The sequence below is a fragment of the Macrotis lagotis genome, chromosome 8 (genome assembly GCF_037893015.1).
Source record: "Macrotis lagotis isolate mMagLag1 chromosome 8, bilby.v1.9.chrom.fasta, whole genome shotgun sequence".
Taxonomy (NCBI): Eukaryota; Metazoa; Chordata; class Mammalia; order Peramelemorphia; family Peramelidae; genus Macrotis; species Macrotis lagotis.
The window spans coordinates 95629177-95649403 of record NC_133665.1 but is presented as its reverse complement, the minus strand read 5'-3'; the positions used below and the strand labels follow the sequence as shown (position 1 = coordinate 95649403).

The following is a 20227-nucleotide window of genomic DNA, read 5'->3' as shown; positions in this document are numbered from 1 at the left end:
TTTTAGACCTAGATTTTTAAAATTACTCAGCCTAGCAATAAAACATTTTCCAGCACACACCTCTAATTGCTTAATGCTTTATCTATTTGTAAATTATACACATGTAATATTGGATTAACATTGTGAACATTAAAAAACATGAACTAAGAATAGAATTTATTGAAGAAAGGGAAATGATGAAATAAATAACATTTTATTATATTAATGGTAAAAAATTGTTGACTCTAAAATATTATAAGTAATGATATTTAGTGAAAGCAATGTAATTAAATACTTCATCTTTTTTAATTTTATTTTAACATTTTATCATACAGTAGTTCATTTTAATAATTGCTTTTAATGACTGTCATGGCTAAAAACAATGACTATCATAGCCAAAAGCAATGCCTCTCAAAAATGGAAGAAGTCATGGTTGGCTTCTCTTTCCATAGCATTCATATTTATTCTAAAATCTCATCCACCTCTTATGTAAAAACTTTTGTTGAAATTGTTCCACTAAATCATCTATATCTCTTCTCTGTGGATGTCTCATGATTTATAGAAGGCAGGTCAAAAAAGGTCCAGAGGATGTTTGTTCCAGTTAGGAAGAGAAGAAGGAAGTATTAAGGTGGGTGGCTAAATGCCTGGATAGGTCCTAATTTGCATGGGGTGGATGACTTTCATTTGCTTCCAAGTTGAGGTTGGGAGAAGTGATGTAAGAAATGGAGGATTATGGATTTGAGAGAATATAGAAAATTCCATCTTGGTTTACTTAAACCCTAAATCCATGGTCCCCATAATCTCATGCCTCACTGGCTTGAACTCTTAATCTCACTGTTAACATTACTGTGCCTGTGGACTAGATGTTTGGGGCTGCTGCAACCAGGTTGGAGGAGAGGGCAGAGGTACATGAGGACCAGGTGACTTGAGTAACTTGAGGAATGACTCACCTGTCAGCCTAACTGAAGGGGACCTTGTGTGATTGAACAAGTGAAATAGAAAGAAGGGCAGATGCATGAAAAGTGATTAGCTTATAGCTATCTTCAGTTGCTGATTCCTGCATTTAAAGCATCATTTCTGGAGACTGTGGCAAACCTGAAATTTTGTACATTTTTCTGTTATACCTGATAACTCCACAAAATGTGCTAGGTAAGTTAATGTTGTTTTGGGGGGAGGGTAGCATGGGTTTGTTTGTTGTGATAGCCAGAATGTTTCTAACACTTCTTGCAGCTTGCTGGCACTTCAGAATAATTTGTGTGGGTTAGCCCCAGGTTAGCTGTGGGCAATAAGGGTGCTTGGAAAGGGATGTGGATGTTGATGTCATGTCAAAAAGCTTCTTAGAAATGTTAGTCATTTATGCCCAAAGGGCAACAAAAATGTGCATAACCTTTGATTCAGCAATACCACTACTGGGTCTCTGAAGAGATGATGAAAAAGAATAAAAACATCACTTGTACAAAAATATTCATAGCAGTCTTGTTTGTGGTGGTAAAGAATTGGAAATCAAGTAAATGTCCTTCAATTGGGGAATGGTTTAGCAAACTGTGGTATATGTATGTCATGGAACACTATTGTTCTATTAGAAACCAGGAGGGACGGGATTTCAGGGAAGCCTGGAGGGATTTGCATGAACTGATGCTGAGTGAGAAGAGCAGAACCAGAAAAACACTGTACACCCTAACAGCAACATGGGGGTGATGTTCAACCTTGATGGACTCACTCATTCCATCAGTGCAACAATTGGGAACAATTTTGGGCTGTCTGCAAAGGAGAGTGCCATCTGTATCCAGAGAAAGAACTGTGGAGTTTGAACAAAGTCCAAGGCCCATTCCCTTTAATTTAGGGAAAAAAACCGATATCTTACTGTCTGATCTTGTTATCTCTTATACTTTATATTTCTTCCTTAAGGATATGATTTCTCTCTCATCACACTCAGTTTGGATCAATGTAACAACATGGAAACAATGTAAAGACTGACAAATTGCTTTCTGTTGTGGGGGGGAGGGAAGTGAGATTGAGGGAAAAATTATAAAACTCAAAATAAACAAAATCTTTAATTAAAAAAAGAAATGTTAGTCATTTAAGGGGTACATTCATGTATTCTGAGTGAATGGAATTCAGTCTTGATAAGACATGAGCTTGTTCAAATCAAAGATAGAAGGGAATTTACAGGTGAACTAATCTAACCTATCACTTTATGGATGAGTCACTGAGAAGGTAAGTGAGTTAATTGCCCAAGGTGATCAAGATTTTAGACAGCAGATCTGGGTTATGGAACCCACATTCTCTGATTAAAAATCTGATATTCTTTCCACTTTACAAGCCTGGGGACCTTGATAAGGCTAAATCTGGAAGTTCTGTAAGTACCTGAAAGAGGTTTTGTGTGGCATGGGGACAGGATTATGAGGCTAACAACAGATATTAATGTATACTGACTATCTCTAGAGTTGATCTCATGCAATCTCACTCTAAAAATGTGGTCATTTGTCTGATTAAGGGGTTTATTCAGATTCACACCTAAAGTAAGACACACTCCCAAAGGGTAAAACAAAAAGTTTTTTAATTATTATTATTATTATTATTATTGTTGTTGTTGTTATTAGTATTACAAAGGTAACATCACAAAAAGCTTACAACAACAATAACTAATGATTCCTAAGAAGATGAAGTATAAGAATTACATTAAAATAATGAAAGTGATAGGAAATTTTACTAAAGATAATCAATCAAGACAGAAAGTGCTACCAAAGATAATCAATCAATCGGGGGAGTGCCAACTCGAGAAAGGGTTCCAGACAAAGCATCTTCTCAAGGGTGAGATTCTGAAGGGGTACAAGCAAGATTTATGTAATTATAAAATGTTGAACAAAGATGGCATGGGGGGTGCCAGGCATCTACTTAGTGACTCTGGACTCAGAAGATCCATCCTGAAACTGCCCAAGTTTCAGGATGAATGTTCATGTTCCAGGTAATTGAGGAAAAAGGGCAGCATGCTAACAGGACTGGCCAAGTTCTCAGTAAGCACTCCCCCCTCTTTATCAGGGACTGACTAGGGTCCCAATTATGAAAGTGGTTTTACTACAAATTCACCATTCCCCTAACTTGTTTTACTATTTTTGTTCAGGTCATACTAGGAACATGGAAGAGCTTCATTGATTACTCATTCACCAATCTTCCCTAAACTGAGCAGTGGCAAAACTGGGCTATGAGAAAACAGCAACTTCTGTAGTAGTCAAATGATATGAATCATATTAAGAAGCCAATTTGAGGTTTTTGTTCCTCAATGTAACTATTGAAATCTTGACATTACATTAGTTCAGTGAGTATTCCCCAAATCAGTTGATCTGTGCCTTCAAATCAATAATTAATTATTCTTTAATCCACATGCCTGCTCTATAGCTAGATAAGAAAGCCTAACTAAATAGAAAATACATCTTCAATTTTGTGTTATTTGATCAGATAAACATAATTTATGGTTCTTTCTAAATTCTTAGAGAAGCAAAAGGTATCAGTACAAATTCCTTTTGGATTGCTATGTGAGATTGGAAGGTATAAATTAACTTGATCTTTCAAAAAATGAAGGAGTATTTCAGTCCTCCTTTATCCTATATGTGCTCCTATCAAGAGCAAAAGTCAGGGATCTTGAGAGATTAAGAATATAAAATGAGCTGCGATTAGAAGGGATTTGAATCAATCCTATACTTAAAGTACATAATAGAAGTATTTAATTTAAAATAGCATTTATATAGACTTTAAGGTTTTTAAAGTGTTTTACAAATATCCTCTCAATTTATCCTCATAAGAACGGGGGGGGGGGGGGGGGGGGCGGGTTGGAGTCAAGTTTAGGTAAGTGGAAGCAGTCAGCTGTGAAATGACTTGCCCAGGGTCATATAGTTATTGAGTGCCTGAAGCCAGATTTGAATCCAGAAGTTCCTGACTTCAGGTTCGGCTCTCTCCCTTCTCAACATCTTGGCAAATTGTCATTTGGTCTCTAAATGTTAAACATTGATGGAGAACTCTTGAGGCAACCCACCCTATTGAACAGTTGTAATTGTGTTTTTTTTTAATTCTTGCTTTTATTGATTCATTCAAATCTCCATCCCCTGAGCTTTAGTTCAAATTTAATTCAATTAAATAAATGTTAAGGGACTACTCTGCCCAACAATGTGTCAGAATCTGGGAAAGACAGATCTGGAACACAGGATCAGAGAATTAGAGCTGAAAGAAATCTCAAATTGTCATTCACCCAAATAAATCCAATTCCTTTATTTTATAGATGGGGAATCTGAAGACCTGAAATTGCCTAGTGACTTGCCAGGGTCATAGAGCTAGTGTCAAAGCCAGGATTTGAACCAGTTTCTTTGACTCCAAATTCAATACTTTCTACTCAACAAAAAATTCCTAGTTTTCATCCTGGCTTCTCTGACAAGGAGAATGATCCAAATGATGCAAAATGGTCCAAAAAGGTGAGACTCAAAATGGCTAAAATATCAGAGAGGTGAGAAGTCAGTAGAAAGAACAACTAGCTGTCCACAAAATTTTTCTGCTGAGATAAAATAGAGTATTTAAGGAACATGTGTAACAGTACTAAAGAGGAATGACAAAAGCAAGAAGGAACTGGTAAACATGTGAGTGGTAAGGAAGAGGATACACAAGTAAACCAACTCCAGGATCCAATAAATTTCCATTGTTCCTCTAAAGGAGGAAGGAAGGTTGACTAATTGACTGATTAGAGGAGAAAGGAGGAGAGAAAAGTTATATTTAATAGTATCATAGGCCTTGAACTGAAAAGAGATTTAGAGATCCTCGTATCATAGAATCAGAGTTAGAAAAGATTACTCCAAAACTAGAGGTCCTAATTACTTTGAGAAAAATGAGACTTAAAGTCACACAGCTATTAAATGGCAGAATTAGAATTTGAATGCAGATCCAAATGATCCTAGAAGCCACATGGCTCTCCACAGTACCACACTATTTCCTAATTAAATTCTAATTCAAGATTTATCAATTAGTTACTACTTTGTGTTAAGGCACTGTGATAAATACTATGGATACAAAAACAAAAATGAAAAATAATCCCTTTCTTCATAGAGTTTACATTCTACTAATTGACATAACTGGGTTTGAGTCTGGGGTTTATAAATTAGGTTTCAATTCACAGAGATTCACAGGGAGCTCTAATTGGAAGAGTGTAAATTTAGTCAAACCTGGATTTCTAGTTCAATCCTAATCACAGACTCTTTTAAGACAGACAAATTACTTTCCCTCTCTGGGCCTCCATTTCCTTATTCATCAAACGTGGGGGAATTCAGATGGGGAAAAATCCTTTATTACCATAGAATAAATTTCCTTTGTAACCCTATGTATTTCATTGTATGCACTGCAGAATATTGTTTTGAACAGAGATTTATAAGCTTTGCCAGTCTGCTAAACATCTGCAAGTCATCCATCATCTCAGAGTTTGCTAGAGCTGGCTGGGCTAAGGTGATATCTGAGGAACTTTAGAATCTCTCTCCAGGAGTGTTCTTGGGCTTCAGCATGAAGGACAGTTTCACCACCCCACAATAAAGGCTTATTGACAAAGGGGTTCCATGAGGCCAAACACAAGGGGGAATAGGGAGGCTCTATCAAGTGCCCAGCTCCTGGATAGGACAGTAGGGTACCATTACTTTTTCCATATCTCCTCAGCTGCTCTATCATTTGCTCAGCATAACTTTTGCTATTTATATTGCCATCCTTCTCTCCAACAATGAATAGGATATGACCATGGGCCCTTTCTATTGGTAGAAGACAATGCTTATTTGCCTCTTCTCGAGGGTTTTCAAATGCAGAACTTGCCTCAAGTAGCCCCAAATCATTTATTCTTAACCTTTCTAGAACTACTTTAATTGGGTGAATATTCTCATTCCTATACTTGATCATACATCCAGCTGCAAAAAAGAAACCATTGATACAGACTGTGGCTGCCACCTGCTTCAGGTATACTGACATTGCCAATCCGATCTGAGCCCCTTGGCTCACTGAAACTACTCCAATGCTGGGACCCAGCACCTGAAAATACATAAAAACAGCAAAAAATTATTCCACTTATTTCTTTTAGCATTCCAGTTAGAATAATAACAACTTCCATTGATACAATATTTTATGATAATTTCATAAAATAGTTTGAATTAAGGGGCATTAAAGTAAATACATATTTATTAAAATCCCAGTATAGGCTGTGTGAAAAGCTTGGGGGTGACAGAGAGTTTAACTCTTCCTTTGAGAGTTTATAATCTAACAAGAGAAGAGTATATACCCATAGTAGAAACAAAACTAAATTTCAAATAAGGCAAGACATGGTTTCTTCTTCACATTGTGCCTTTTACAGTGTAACCTCAAGTAAGTCACTGAAACTCTTTGAGTTTTTTCTCATCTGTAAAATGAGAGGGTTGGACTAAATGAACTCTAATCAGATATCCAATATAGTAGATCTGGCCATAGTAGATAAGGCAGTTGTAAACCAAAGGCTGTGCAGAAAGCATTGTTACTTGACTAGGGAGAGGAGGGCTTCATGAAGACTGTGTTTTAGTTGGAAATGTAAAAGAGGATTAAGATTTCAAAAGATGGAGAAATGAGACTGGGGCAGGCCCCTATATATACATATATGCCCATATATATACATACACATCTATAAAATATATATGTATAAATAAAGAATACAACTTAGGCTGGAATGAAGAATATGTGGAAAGAAAGAAAATGACATAAGGCTGGAAAAGTAGGGGATACCAGATTGTGAACTTGATGCCAGGATAAGAAGTCAGCTTTATTTGTTGGACAACACAAAGTTATCAAAGGCGTATGGGCAGGGGAGTAACATGATGAGATTTATACATTTTGAAAATTAATCTTGCAGCATCATGAAGGATGCATTAAAGCTAAGGAAAATAGATATGAATGGATTATTTAAATACAGCTACAGCACAAATTAAAGCCTGTACTCGGGTGGTGGAAAATAGAGGTATAGAAAAGGAGATAATTTAAAAGATTATTTTGGAGATAGTTATCAAGGGTATATTGGCATATATTTAGCAACCTGCTCTTTGGATATTCCAAATAGTTTTGGTAGTCTTTAGAAGCTCACATTGAATAATCTCTTTTAAGTTAGTACAAAACAGCTCCAGAACACAGTCGCATGGCAACTGTTTGGATGTGGGAGGCAGAGTTCAAAGTATTAGCAAGTTTTCATATGTAAGAAACTGGGTGAACAATAGTGATGAGGTCAGAAAAACTGAAGGCAGTGGAAGCACAAGTTTTGAGATAGACTAGAAAGTTGGGTTTTCTAGGCTGTCTGGACTCCAAATTGTCGCACAGCCAATGAGAGGGGCAGGGCTGAAGATTAGGAGGAAAAGAAGTGAAGTCAGGGCTGGAGGGAGAGGTTCAGGAGTTTGTGATTGTTATAGCTGTGGGAAGAAGGGAGTTCACCAAAGGAGAGAGTGTAGAGAGAACTGTTAAGAATCAGACCTTTAGGGAGCATACATATTCAGGAGTTCAGAAGAGGATGAGAAACCATGAAAGGAGTAATTCAGGAGACAAGAAAAGAACCAGGAGGGCATGCAGTCTGTGAAGCTAAGGGAAGAGATAAGTTCTAGAGAAGGGATTGGTCAGCAGAGTCAACTGTTGCCCAAAGATCAAGAAGGTTGAGCCCTGAGATTTCAAAGACCAGAAATCGGTGAAGAAGAGTCAGAATGAAGCAGGTAGGAAGAAGATGGAGGTAGGAATTATAATGAACTTGTTGGTGAAAGGGAGAAGAGAGAATAGCAGTTTGGTGGGGTAAAAGGACTTTTTCAGATTTGGGAGGATAATGGATATGTTTGTATTGGGAAAGGAACCAGTGGCAAAAGATGAGAAGGAACAATGAGGGAGAAAGGAAGAGAAAGGGGTGTTTGTGTGTGTATGTGTGTGTAGTGAAGGCAGTGGTTGGAAGGGGGGGGTAATGGGGAATAAAACACAGAAATAGAGGGGGAGAGAAAGGGAAATCAGGAAACAGAGAGACTGTAGTGTGTGAGTGAGTGAGTGTGTGTGTGTGTGTGTGTGTGTGTGTGAGAGAGAGAGAGAGAGAGAGAGAGAGAGAGATTGAATGGGGGAGAGGATAAGTCTTAGGGACTTGAAGAGAAAGAAAAAGATTTTAAATGAGGAGAATGAGATAGGATTGCCCCATAGCAGTGAGGGCTCAGTCAAGTTTATATCCCATAATCATAAAAGGAAAGTATTTCAAGAGGATAAGGGCTGGAGGGGAAGTCCATTTCACAGCATGAGTAATGGGCAAAAAGACAGACAGAAAGACAGTTTTTAAGTCAAAATGAATCTCCAGCTGGAATAAAATTAAATCAGGAGCAACATTTTAAAAAAGGCTTAGGGGAGGCTAGGTGGCGCAGTGAATAGAGCAATGGCCTTGGAGTCAAGAGTACCTGGGTTCAAATCCGACCTCAGACACTTAATAATTACTTAGTAGTGTGGCCTTGGGCAAGCCACTTAACCCCATTGCCTTGAAAAACCTAAAAAATAAAATAAAATAAAATAAAAAAAGGCTTAAAAGTGGATTTGAAATAGTTAATATATTAGACAAGATAGTACCAGAGCAGTATCTCTGGAAGTAGGGGAAAACAATATGTAAACAATTACGTATATACAAGACATACAAAGTAAAGGGAAAGTAATCTCAAATGGAAGACACTGTGGGGGGGGGGGGGTAACCTAATGCTATTATTTAAAATCAATGCCTCCATTTCCTCTTCTCTTAACTTGATTCTAAATTCCCTGCAATCTGCCTTCTGACCTCACTAATAATCTCTTAACTGCCAAATCTAAAGGCCTTTTCTCAATCCTCATCCTCCCTGACCTCTCTGACAGTGCTGATCATGCTCTTCTGGAGTTCCCCTCTAGGTTTTCTCCTGTTTTGCTCTGACAGCATTCTCTCAGTCTCCTTTGTTGCTTCTTCATCTGTGTCTCTTCCAATTATCATGGATGTCCCCTGTGGCCTGACCCTTTTCTCCCACTATATTATCTCACTTGGAGATCTCTTAAATTCTCATGAATTCAATTATCAATTTTACTCAGATTATTCCCAGATCTAGATATTTAGCTGTAACCTCATTACCAATTGCCTTTAGGCATCTCAAACTCAGGATGATGCTCAAATGATAGCTCCTCTTTTCCCAAAACTTTCCTTCCGGACTTCCCTATTATTGTTAATGATACCACCATTCATCAGTATTATCTTCAACTCCTCTACTTTACTCCCTCTACCTATTCAATCTACAATCAAATATTTCTACCTTAATAACATCACTCATCTCAGACACATCTTTTCTCCACTGACAGCCACCACCCTAGTGCAGCCCCTTGTCACCTCACATATGGTTTATTGCAATAGCTTTCTAGTGGGTCTCTTGCCTCAGGTCTCTCCCCACTCCAGTTTCTCCACATCCTAGCTGCTAATAGTCAGATTTGACCATATCACCTCTCTATTCAATAAACTCCAGTGGTTTCTTATAACCCCTTCAAGATCAAATTATAAAATGATGTTTGACATTTAAAGCTCTTGAGGACATGATTCCTTCCTCCCTTTTCAGTCTTATATCCTCCATTTCTCACATTTTGCAATCCAGTAATATCAATCTGCTCTCTTACTATTCATTGCACAGGATATCCAGTCCCCCCCATTCCTTTTTTCTGTCTGTCCTCTAGATCTAGAATGTTCCCTCTCCTCCCTTCCACCTATTTCTTTCCCTGATTTTCTTCAAGACTCAGGTCAGATCCTATATTTGGCAGTGATACGACCTTCAGTGGTTCCCTTATTAAACTGTCAAATAATATAGAAACTTCTTAGTTTGACATTCAAGACCCTCCATAGTCTTACTATATTCTCTCTTTCCAGTGTTATTTCTCATTGTGTATACTTCTTAATTCTTCATTGCAGACCCACAATACTATTCACCATCTCTTGTTCTCTGCTATCTCCTCCCATCTCCAAGCCTGTGCTCACATCCTTTCTCTAAAATGGACTTTTCCCTGTCTTCAATTCTCAATTTCCATCAGCTGAAATCTTTGACTTCCTACAGACCCCACCTTTTCCATGCAGCCTTTCTTCCCTCATCTGTCATCTAGAAATTTTCTCTCCTTGAATTTCTCAGGGCACTTTGCCCCTTCTTTTGTATTTGTAACCTTCTAGTTTGCAATATAAGTATTCCTATATAGGTCATATAATATTAAACTCATGGACATATGTGATTTCTGAGGTCATATAATCCCACCACATCTAAACAAGAATCGTTTCTATAATATTCCTTATAAGAAGTCATCCATCTTCATCATAAGAAATTCGCTCCCTTTTAAGGTAGCCTATTTCATTTTTAGTTAACTCTGAAGACTAGGTAATGGTTCCTTACCTCCAACCAAAATCTGCCTCCTGGGAACTTCCAATCATAATGTCTAGATCTGCCTTCCCTATGTGTCCAAGCCAAACAAATCTAATCTCAGTGATCAATAAACAGGTATTAAACATTTATATTTCAGTCACTGGGCTAAGTATTCTCACATAACACATAGCATTCTCACATAACACAAATATATAGTTTAAAGAGTGTTAGATTTGTAATCAGGAGCAAAGGAAGCTAAATCCTCCCTTTGACACTTACTACCAATAGATGAATATGTCTCTTAAGTGGTTTCAAAAAAAAAAAGAAACCTGGGTGAGCTGATTATTGAGGAGCAGGAAGACAACAAAGTGAACAACTGATTGAGAACCTTTGTCTTCCTCTAAAATAAAAATCACGAGTCTGGAGAAGCAAACAATGTCAATGAAATAAAAGACTCTAGTTAGTCTCTTGGACTCAGAGATTGCATAAGAAGTTAAGAGACAAAGAGGAAAACAAATTATGAGTTCAAAATACCTTGGGATGTCCCAGAAGGAAGTTGACTGCTTCTTCAAAGTATTCGATATCCACAACATTTAGTTCTGAGGGCAGGTCCTCATAGGCAAAGTAAGCTAAAGCCAATGTAGCAAAACCACGACTGGCCAAAAGACTGGCTCGAAACTCAGTCAGTCCACCAATGCCACCAAATAAATCGATTACTCCAGGGAAAGGGCCTTTTCCTGAAGAAAATTGTAAAAGGATTTTGTGGTTAAAAAAGAAAAGAGAGTGAGTGTGTGGGGTGGGGGGAGGGAGAGAGGGAAGGAGGGAGGAAGAGAAAGAGAGAGAGTACCAAGAAAAAAAGGAGGAAAGAAACAATATATTCAGAAAGTGGGCTCCTAGACATAGCATCACAAAGATAATTTCCCAATCTACTCTTATTTGCCAAATATAATCTTACTGTCTATCTTCTGAGTGTATCCCCAATTCATTCTATTCATCTTATTTGTACATAATCATTTACATATAGTTTCTCCCATTACAATGCAAGCTACCTGAGAGAAGGGTCTGGCTTTTCCTTTGTTTGTATTTCCACCCTTAGTACAGTTGGAGTGAGTACTCTGACTGAGTACTGGTTCTAGAGGAGAGCTGCTGAAGCTGAAGGACCCATTCTTAATACCTATATCTAGAACTTCACAAATGGGTGAACAGGCAAGACCCCTACATATATATATCTTAGTTACCTGCCTGAGACATATAGATGACAAGACACTTGCCCAGAATCATTGATCTAAATGTTAGAAGCTAAATTTGAACTCAGATCTATTCTACTCCGAATCAGGACTCTCATTACTAGGCTTTCTTATTGGCCAACAATGGAATGAAATAACCAGAATGCATGATGGGCAAAAAGGTTATTTGAGAATATAGCAAAGTTTACCATACAATTGTTTAGCTCAGAATTTATATGAAAGAGGTAAAGAATGATTTTAAAAAAAGGACAGTCCACTATACATGAGTACATGAACCTGCTCAGTTTTCAGTCATGAGTTTCCAGAGACTGTAACCTAAATTGATATCTATAAGGCAGAAGTCCTGACTATACCCCAATTGTGTTGTATTCGTTTCTTTGGTGGGAGCTGGAGTCATAGTAAGAACTGGCATGTAAAAAAGGTGAGAAGTAGAGTGATCGGAGACAGCATCAAAGGAATAGAATGACAAGATATAAAAGGGAGAACAAGGTCTGCTTCTCCCTGTTCTCTTGAGACCTAATTTCTTTCCTGAATAAAAGTGTCCACTGTACTGAGTACAGATTGTGAAACACTCACCTAATGAACTCCACTATTTCTTTTAACTCAGTGATCAGAAAGCTCTTAGACAAAATAGGCCAGTCTGCTACACAATGGAGTGTCACAAGATTTTTACAGGTCCGGGTTACCATGTCCCTCAGTGGATAGTGTACCTCAGGACTCTCATTGAATAGTGGGCAGAAAAAGTGAAAAACAAAGTCATAACCAACAATTTGTACGACTGGGTCAAGTTTGGAAGTGCATTTCAGACATGGAGGGCAGAAACTAGACAGAGTCCCAAGGGTCAGGATAAGGTTCAACAATATGAACATGAATTGTTTCTAGATTTCTAAGCCATGTTGATGATAAGCTTCCAATGGAGTCTGGAAACTTTGTCACTGTGAGAGTTACCCAAGGGTTTATTAGCAGGAAAATGACTGTGGCCTAACTAGCTCCAGAATGGTTTGAATCAGCAGAATATTTAGGATTTGGCTAGAAAATGAGGTATGATCAAAGACAATCTCTCAAGCTGAATACTGAAAATATTATTGTTCACCCCTAAGTTATGTGCTTAAAGAGGGAGATAAGCCTACAGAAGAAAAAAGAAATTAGATTGAAAATTAGTAAATAAGGATGTGACTCATTCAATACTCACCTGGTGGGAGGAAGAGAGCTCCTCGAATTCGACCTTCCCTTATCTGAATTCGTTCTACTCCAGGTGCTGAGTACCATCGTTCCACAGTCTCACTGGTCTTAAGAGATTTTTGTGATTCTAAGAACATTTGTGAATTATATACTGACAGGTGAACCAGGAAGGGGCTGTTAATCACATTGTTTTTCATTAGCCTAGATAAAATCTTCCTAGGTTTCAAAGACCAGAAGAGACCCATAGGATGGACACCCATGTAGCACCCTCCAAGTGCTGCTGCATGCTCCAGGTTTATCTCTCCACCTTCATCAGCTTTATAGAAGACTTGAGACTCAAAAATCATTCCCTTTTCATCTGTCAATTTTGCCTCCAGGATTACCAACTCATAAGGGAGTAGACCAGTTACTCGGATATGCAGTGGCTCATCAACAAGAGCGATTTTCGGGTGGACAATTATCTGGGTCATGGTTAGAATCCCAAACTATAGAAATTTCTACTGGGCAGTTTTCAGTCAAAACAGACGCTCTAGAAAAAAAATTTAAAGAAATTAAATAAGGTAGAGGTATTAAAGTATAGGAAATATGCAAAAGAGAAAAATGTTATACCAAATATTATTTCCTTCTATACTGACCTTGTATCCTTTGAGTGACTGATTTCTCATCCCATTGTTACCTAGATAAATAGTTCTATTGTGAGCTATCTGAAACCTATATACTGAAAGCTATCCCACCAAAAGGAGAACTGAGATGAAAATAGCTCAGCTCCTTTCCCAAATTCATTGAAAGGGCTATCTCATCAATGGGACACTGAGATGTAAATCCTCTCAACTCTTCTCCCTAACTCCTTATATACCATATTTCCCCATATGTATGTATGTATGGATGAATGGATATATATATATATATTCATGTTTATATTTATACTTATATATGAGATGCCCCTTAATTTGGGGGCCCAAAATTTGAAAAAAAACGATGAGTTCAATACTTGAGTATTGAACTCAAGTTTTATTCATCATAAAATTCACGTAACTCCTCATCACTGTCAAAACTCCTATCCATTAGTTTGTCCTCATCTGTTTTTGATGATGAATCTCTGTCTTAGGAGAGGCTCTCCTGCCTGTGGTCTGGTCTGGGGTTGACCACAAACACTCCCTGGGCAAGTCTGGGGCATGAACACATGCTTAGTCCATTCCGGTTCATGAACCTGAAGTACCAATTGTGTCCTCTTTTGAAATCAGTGACCTTTTTCATCAGCAATTCTTCTTGCCTCCTGCTGAACCATCTTTGTGGACACAGGAATTCCACTTGCCCTTTGCTCTTCAATTCCCTCTCTAACTCAGGCCATTTAGCTGACTTGCCTCTCATGGCCTTCTGCTGGGGCATTTTCAGGAGGGTTTCTTCTTCTGTAAGCCAGTTTGTGATTGTTTTCTAAGTTGAAGGAGGACCAAACCAATGTTAAGCAGAATGATTTCCATTCACTTTTGTGAACTGGATCACTTTGAACTTGAATTCAGCTCTGTACGAAAATCTTTTCTGAACCATTTCTGGGTAGACCATGGCAAAACATAACCTAATATACCAGTAACAAATGCAAAACAATCAGCAGAAAGATAACAAGTATAAAAAAGAGGAAGATGCAAGGAAAAAAATCTACAACCACTATATAAAATGCTTCCAGTTTTTAGACTCCAAATTTTTTGAAAAGGGGTGCCTCTTATACATGGGGAAACATGGTAAACCATGCCTTTACCTTTGAGGGCAGTCAACTGTATTCTAGTACTTCTCTACTTAAAATCTCCATTACTGTTAGAACCTTTAGTTTGTTACCTACACAGAATCAACCTTTTTTGCCCCTACTTCTGAGTCCTACCAATCTTTGGTGAATTCATTCACACTAATTCTTGAACCCAAGATTAGATCATGCCAATATTTTTTCCAGTCCAGTTGCAAACATCTTGCAGTTACTGTCCCTAATGACCTTCTCCCTCCAGGATGCCAGGACTACTTTATGGCAGCAGTTGAGATTTAAAAAGACAAACAGTTAAGGCTTTTGTTTCTTCAAAATAAAGTTCAGTCTTGTAACTGTCCTTCCTTTTCTTCTTTATTTTGCAGAGTTTCCTGGCTGCTGCTGCTTCTAACCTTGCACCACCTGCCCTTTCTCTCTCTCTCTCTCTCTCTCTCTCTCTCTCTCTCTCTCTCTCTCTCTCTCTCTCTCTCTGTCTCAGTCTTTGCTATTTCCTTAAGAAAGCTAACCCTTATAACTGCTTAATTTACTAACTTCTTTACTTGGTACTTAATAGTCATAGTAATTATATAATAAACTCTTATATCCCTAGATTTCTGAATCAAGAGTCTATGTATAGAATTCATTTTCAACTTTCCAAAGAACCTGACACTCTTTCTTGTCTTCGTCAGTATGGTTTAGTAAAAAAAGACATTGGACTAGGACACAAGAGACCTGACTTTGAGTCTTGGCTGAGCTAATTATCTATTGATTTTTAAGAGTTTGGCCTTAATAAAGACAAACAATTAAACTAAGACATGTTAACCTCCAGACTTTGTCCTAATAAGGAATAAATGGAATTAGGTTAACAAACATGTTTACTATTTATTCAGGCTTGCACTTATGCATGGATGGGGCCCTGCTAGGAGCCAGCTGGAATTTTGGAGAAGCTTAAGTATATACAACAGCACAAATTAGAAGGCAGGATCTGATAAAGCTGCTTCAGCACTTTAAGGGATGTGGCTTCATGTCCAGTTCCTACCAGGAATTAGTTGGGGGAGTGTGGCTCCTGACCCTGGACTTTGGTGCCTTATCAATTATGCTAAAGACTTTCTGCAGACTTGGGATCCTCCCCTTCCAGGATGTCAGGGCTATTTTGTGACAGAAGAGAAAATTTAGAAAAACAAGCAGACAGGCCTTTTGTTTCTTAAAGATAAAGTTTCCTACTATGTAATCTTTTTCTAATTTTTTAAAATTTTGAGTTCCAAATTCCCTCCCTCCAATCTCTCCCCCCACCCATTCAAAATCATTTTAAGAACAAAATTTTCTCCTCAGGGGAGGTTTAGAATTTGGCATTAGTAATCCAAACACATCTTACTCTGTTTCCTATAAATGTGGCACAAAGTTAAATGATTTGTCCAAGATGTCATTTAAGATCTTCAACTTCAGTTAGAAATCAACAAATTGGTTAATCAACAAACATTTATTAAGCACTTATTATATCACCAGTCTTGGTGGCACAGTGGATAGAACATTGGTCTTGCCACTTATAGCTGTGTACTTTTGGACAAGTCACTTAACCCCAATTGCCCCACATCCATGGTCATCTCCAGTCATCCTGATTCATATCTGGCCACTGGACTCAGATGGCTCTGGAGGAAAAAGAGAGGCTGGTGACCTAGCACAACACCCCCTCATTCAAATCCAATTCATGTACTTGTCATAACATTACCTCCCTGATATTGTGGTCTTCTTCAAAAATGAAGAAGAAATTACTTATTATATCAAGCACTGAGGCACAAAGAAAGCAAAAACTCAGTCTCTGCCCTCAAGGAGTTTACATTCTAATGAGGGAGGAAATAATTAAACAACTCTATAGATATAAAATATATTCTGTGAAAAAGGTAGCCAATCCCAGAGGGAAGATTTGGGGGGGGATGAAGTGGAGGGGGAAGATATAGGGGTAGGAATTGAGACCAGGAAAAGCTTCTATAGAAAGTGGGAAATGAGCTAAATCTTGAAGGAAGTCAAGGAATCTAAAAGGAGGTGTTGAGGTGGAGAAGATTCCAAGCAGAGAGGACAAAAGTGCAAAGCCCAGAGGAAGCACCTAGGATGTTGGGTGAGGAACAATACGTGTGGGAAGGTCTTTCAGTGCCAACTAGGTGACTTTATCATGTAGTCAGTAAGCATCCATTGGCATTTATAGAGTAGAAGGATGATATGGTCGACTTTTTCTCAAAATGGAATTGTACTTACTACTGGAACATAATCAGGTTCCATCATCCATATCCATATTAAATGTATTTCCAGGTGTCTAAAATAATAAAATGAAATGCCCACCTCTATGGTCTCTGCCTTCTAAGGATTTACAATCTGATAGAGAAGAACAACTTGAGGAAAATGTCACTGTCAATAATAATTTTAAAAGCCCTAAAGACACAGAAAAAAAAATTGTGCCAGATGAAGAGTTATGGAGGGGTTGCCATCTACATTGGTGAAGGGAGATCCAGTGAAACCATGGGTAGGATCTATTAAGACAATAGCAGAATTAGGGCAGGAATTCAGATTTCTTGATCATTTCTGTTATAATATATATCAGAGAGAGAAAGAGAGAGAGAGAGAGAGAGAGAGAGAGAGAGAGAGAGAGAGAGTCAGAATTTCTTTTTTTAAGCATCAAAATTTAGAGGAATGTGCAGAACAGTAGTGAATCTCCTATTAGAATATGTGGGGGGATTCGGTTTGTCTTCATTGAAATGTGGCCATTTAACACAAATAGGGTGCTATATTTTCCTTTTTGTGTATGTGAAAGACTTTATTTATTTTGAATTTTACAGTTTTCCCCTGATCTTGCCTCCCTCCCCCCACCCCCACCCCCACAAAAGGCAATCTATTAGTCTTTACATTGTTTCCATGCTATACATTGATCTAAATTGAATGTGTTGAGACAGAATTTCTAAGGAGGTTTGCAATGCATTCATATAGGGAAGTTTGAGGGACCATAAGGGTTACTACAGTGGAAACTGAGTCCTCAAACTATGCAAAAAATCATAGCATTCCACAATGCTTTCCAAGCTGCAAGAGGAAGCCACATGAATGGTTGGAACTCAGTTAGATGCAGTGAGCAAGTTCAGAGCTGACTCCTACACCCTTTATCTGTTCCATGGATTCTTCCCTGGAAAGAGATTTTTGTATTACATTCTTTCCCTGCTGTTTACAGTGATAGGTTTTTCTCAGTGGATGAGGGAGCAGCCTATAGTCCCTACCTGTTTTTGATTTCTGCCACAGCTTCTCACTCATTGCAACTGCAACCAATTAATTATTAGCTGGACAGATCCTGGATGGCTGTGGTAATAACAAAGGAGATGCACGGTGGAGCCAAGTCCATGATAGATAAACAAACTAGTAAAATGGGATGAGGCTGGAGGAAGACTCAGTGGAATTGACCAGTTAAGAAAATCTTGCTGCAATGAATAAAAGAGAATCAGGGACTAATCCTAAATCCCATTTTTTTTCTCCCTTTTTCTAATTTCTTGCTTAGGTGATCTTGACAAATTTGAACTACACAACCCCTTCTCTTATTTTTTTCCCCATCTAGGGTGAAAGGAAACAATCAGAAAGACACAAAGAGAAAGAGGGACAGAAAAAGAGACAAGAAGCAACCTCTTGTGCCTTATCTGTGATTCTTGTCCATATTATCCAAAAGTACACTGGAGATAGCTATGTCATCTGTTACATTTTCAGTATGAGCATTTACACCTTGGAAATCAAGTTACTAATCATGGTTTGATTATTGTTTTGTTGATTTTTAGACTTAATAAAGAGATAAAGCAAAATGTTAATGTAAATTAAACTTAAAAATGTATTATGGGGACTTTGTTTTGAAAGACTGTTGTTAAATATTTATCAGCACACCCATTTATTCTTCCACAAACATTCTGTGGAGTATATTACACAAATATACTCAATGCACTGAAGATCTTTAGTTTTCAATAATTCATGGATATCCATGCAGCTCTAGGGTTGCCTGCCTATTGAAGTGAAGTTGAAAGAGGGGATGAATTTGGAGAAAAAAGACCTAGATTCAAATCCTAACTGCCTGTGTGATCTTAGGCAAGCTATTTAATCTCTCCTGACTAAGGTTTCCTTATCTATAAAATGAAGGAGATTGACCTAGGTACATTCTAGCACACTTCCTTTGGCCTAGCACACTCAACACCTTTTTTTTATTTTTTTATTTTTGGCAATAGGGTTAACACACCTGGGTAATTATTAAGTGTCTGAGGTCAAACCTGAACGCAGCTCCTCCTGAGTCCAGGGCTGGAGCTCTATCCACTGTACCACTAGCTACCTCTAAATTCAACAACTTTTAATTTAATATCTGCTAAGTACTATAATAAGTGATCAGTTTCCATTTCTACATTAGTTATGATAAACTGAGAAAAGAAATTAATGTCTAACAGATAAATAGCTAGGAAGGATGGAGAAAACTATAAAATGGGTTGATGTAAAACACAAAAGATAGGGAAGTCATAAAGGAATCTACTTCTACTGATAAGAAGTAGGTAAATTTACAACAAGAAAGCAAGAAACCATAAAATTAGAATGTTGATTGAAATAGTCAGTCTAGGTGTCAGATTCACATATCTGTAACATCCAAATAAGGCATTAGAGCCTAGTGGCCTGTTCATCAAATTGAGGGGAAAGGGAGGTTTGTTAAGGAACAGGGACCCACATAGGGAGAGAATTAAGCACATCAGATAGGCCTTGGATCTCTGCAATACTCAGTCATTTGGGGACATTTTCTAGACAGGATAAAAGGCTATGTTTTTGTACTCCAGGTGTGCTGATTTTGGAAGAGTCTTAAGAACAGTACAATAAAGGATCCTCTTTGCTTCCTTAAAGGCTGTTCTGAGTTCTTAGTAAGGTGTTTGTTTCTTACACCTTCAAGGCCTGTGCTAGAACTTTCTTGCATAAAATAGAGCTACTAGACCCCAAAGGCTCCCAAGCTAATTGGTAGGCATGGAGATGCTAATCAGGTCAGAGTGATATTTTCTTAGGATTGTTAAATTCAAGTCAACCATCTACATCCAGGGAAAGAACTGATAAATAGAAGTATGTCTCTAACTGAAATAGTATCTTTATATTCTCTCCATAGAGCACAAGGCAGGTTTCCTCCTTCTGAATCTCTGATTCAGCTGTATGTGACCATGCATAAATGTATAGAAAATACACTTAAATTAGGGTATGCCAGCAAGATAAAACAACTAAAATCCTTTTCAATATATACAAAGCAGAAAGTGGGAACTTTGCCTTGTAAATGATAAAGTTCTAGGTAAACACAAACTTTGAACTGAAAAAATTGCTTTCTATTCCTAGCTGCTCCAGAAGGGATTATCAAGTCTCAATTTAAAAGTACCTGGTCTGAAGCTTCCAAAACCGCAGCTGACTCCTGAGAAAACCAGTAGCTGACTTTTCTCACTCTCTTCTCTCTTGCAGTTGAGGGGAAAATAAACAAAAAACTTAGTGTCCAGTCCCCAGACAACAGGTCTTCAAAGTTATGCTCTCTAATCCTAAAAAGAGAGTGCATTCTGTCAAACTGCATTCTTTTATTGGCACCACTTCTGAATGTTTTCAGTTAATCATTCCTCATCTGTGACCTGGACCCTTCTCCTTTCCCTTTATATTTT

General features: G+C 37.9%; 1 protein-coding gene across 1 annotated transcript; it reads right to left on the bottom strand.

Moving 5' to 3' along the window:
- Nucleotides 1-435: 435 nt before the first annotated feature.
- BAAT (bile acid-CoA:amino acid N-acyltransferase) lies at nt 436-20227 on the bottom strand. Its single transcript, XM_074197612.1, has 4 exons — nt 19957-20227; nt 12822-13340; nt 10917-11119; nt 436-6030 (listed from the first exon to the last, which is right to left on the bottom strand). The coding sequence occupies exons 2-4, from the start codon at nt 13279-13281 to the stop codon at nt 5434-5436; spliced, it is 1260 nt and encodes a 419-aa protein (XP_074053713.1). The 5' UTR covers nt 13282-13340; nt 19957-20227; the 3' UTR covers nt 436-5433.

What these genes read in the sequence shown, in the direction of transcription:
- BAAT (XM_074197612.1), bottom strand. Translation starts at nt 13,281, where the DNA reads ATGACCCAGATAATTGTCCACCCGAAAATCGCTCTTGTTGATGAGCCA. An exon ending in AGCTCTCTTCCTCCCACCAG is followed by an intron (nt 11,120 to 12,821) that starts GTGAGTATTGAA and finishes AATTTTCTTCAG; the next exon opens with GAAAAGGCCCTTTCCCTGGA. An exon ending in TCCTTCTGGGACATCCCAAG is followed by an intron (nt 6,031 to 10,916) that starts GTATTTTGAACT and finishes ATGTATTTTCAG; the next exon opens with GTGCTGGGTCCCAGCATTGG.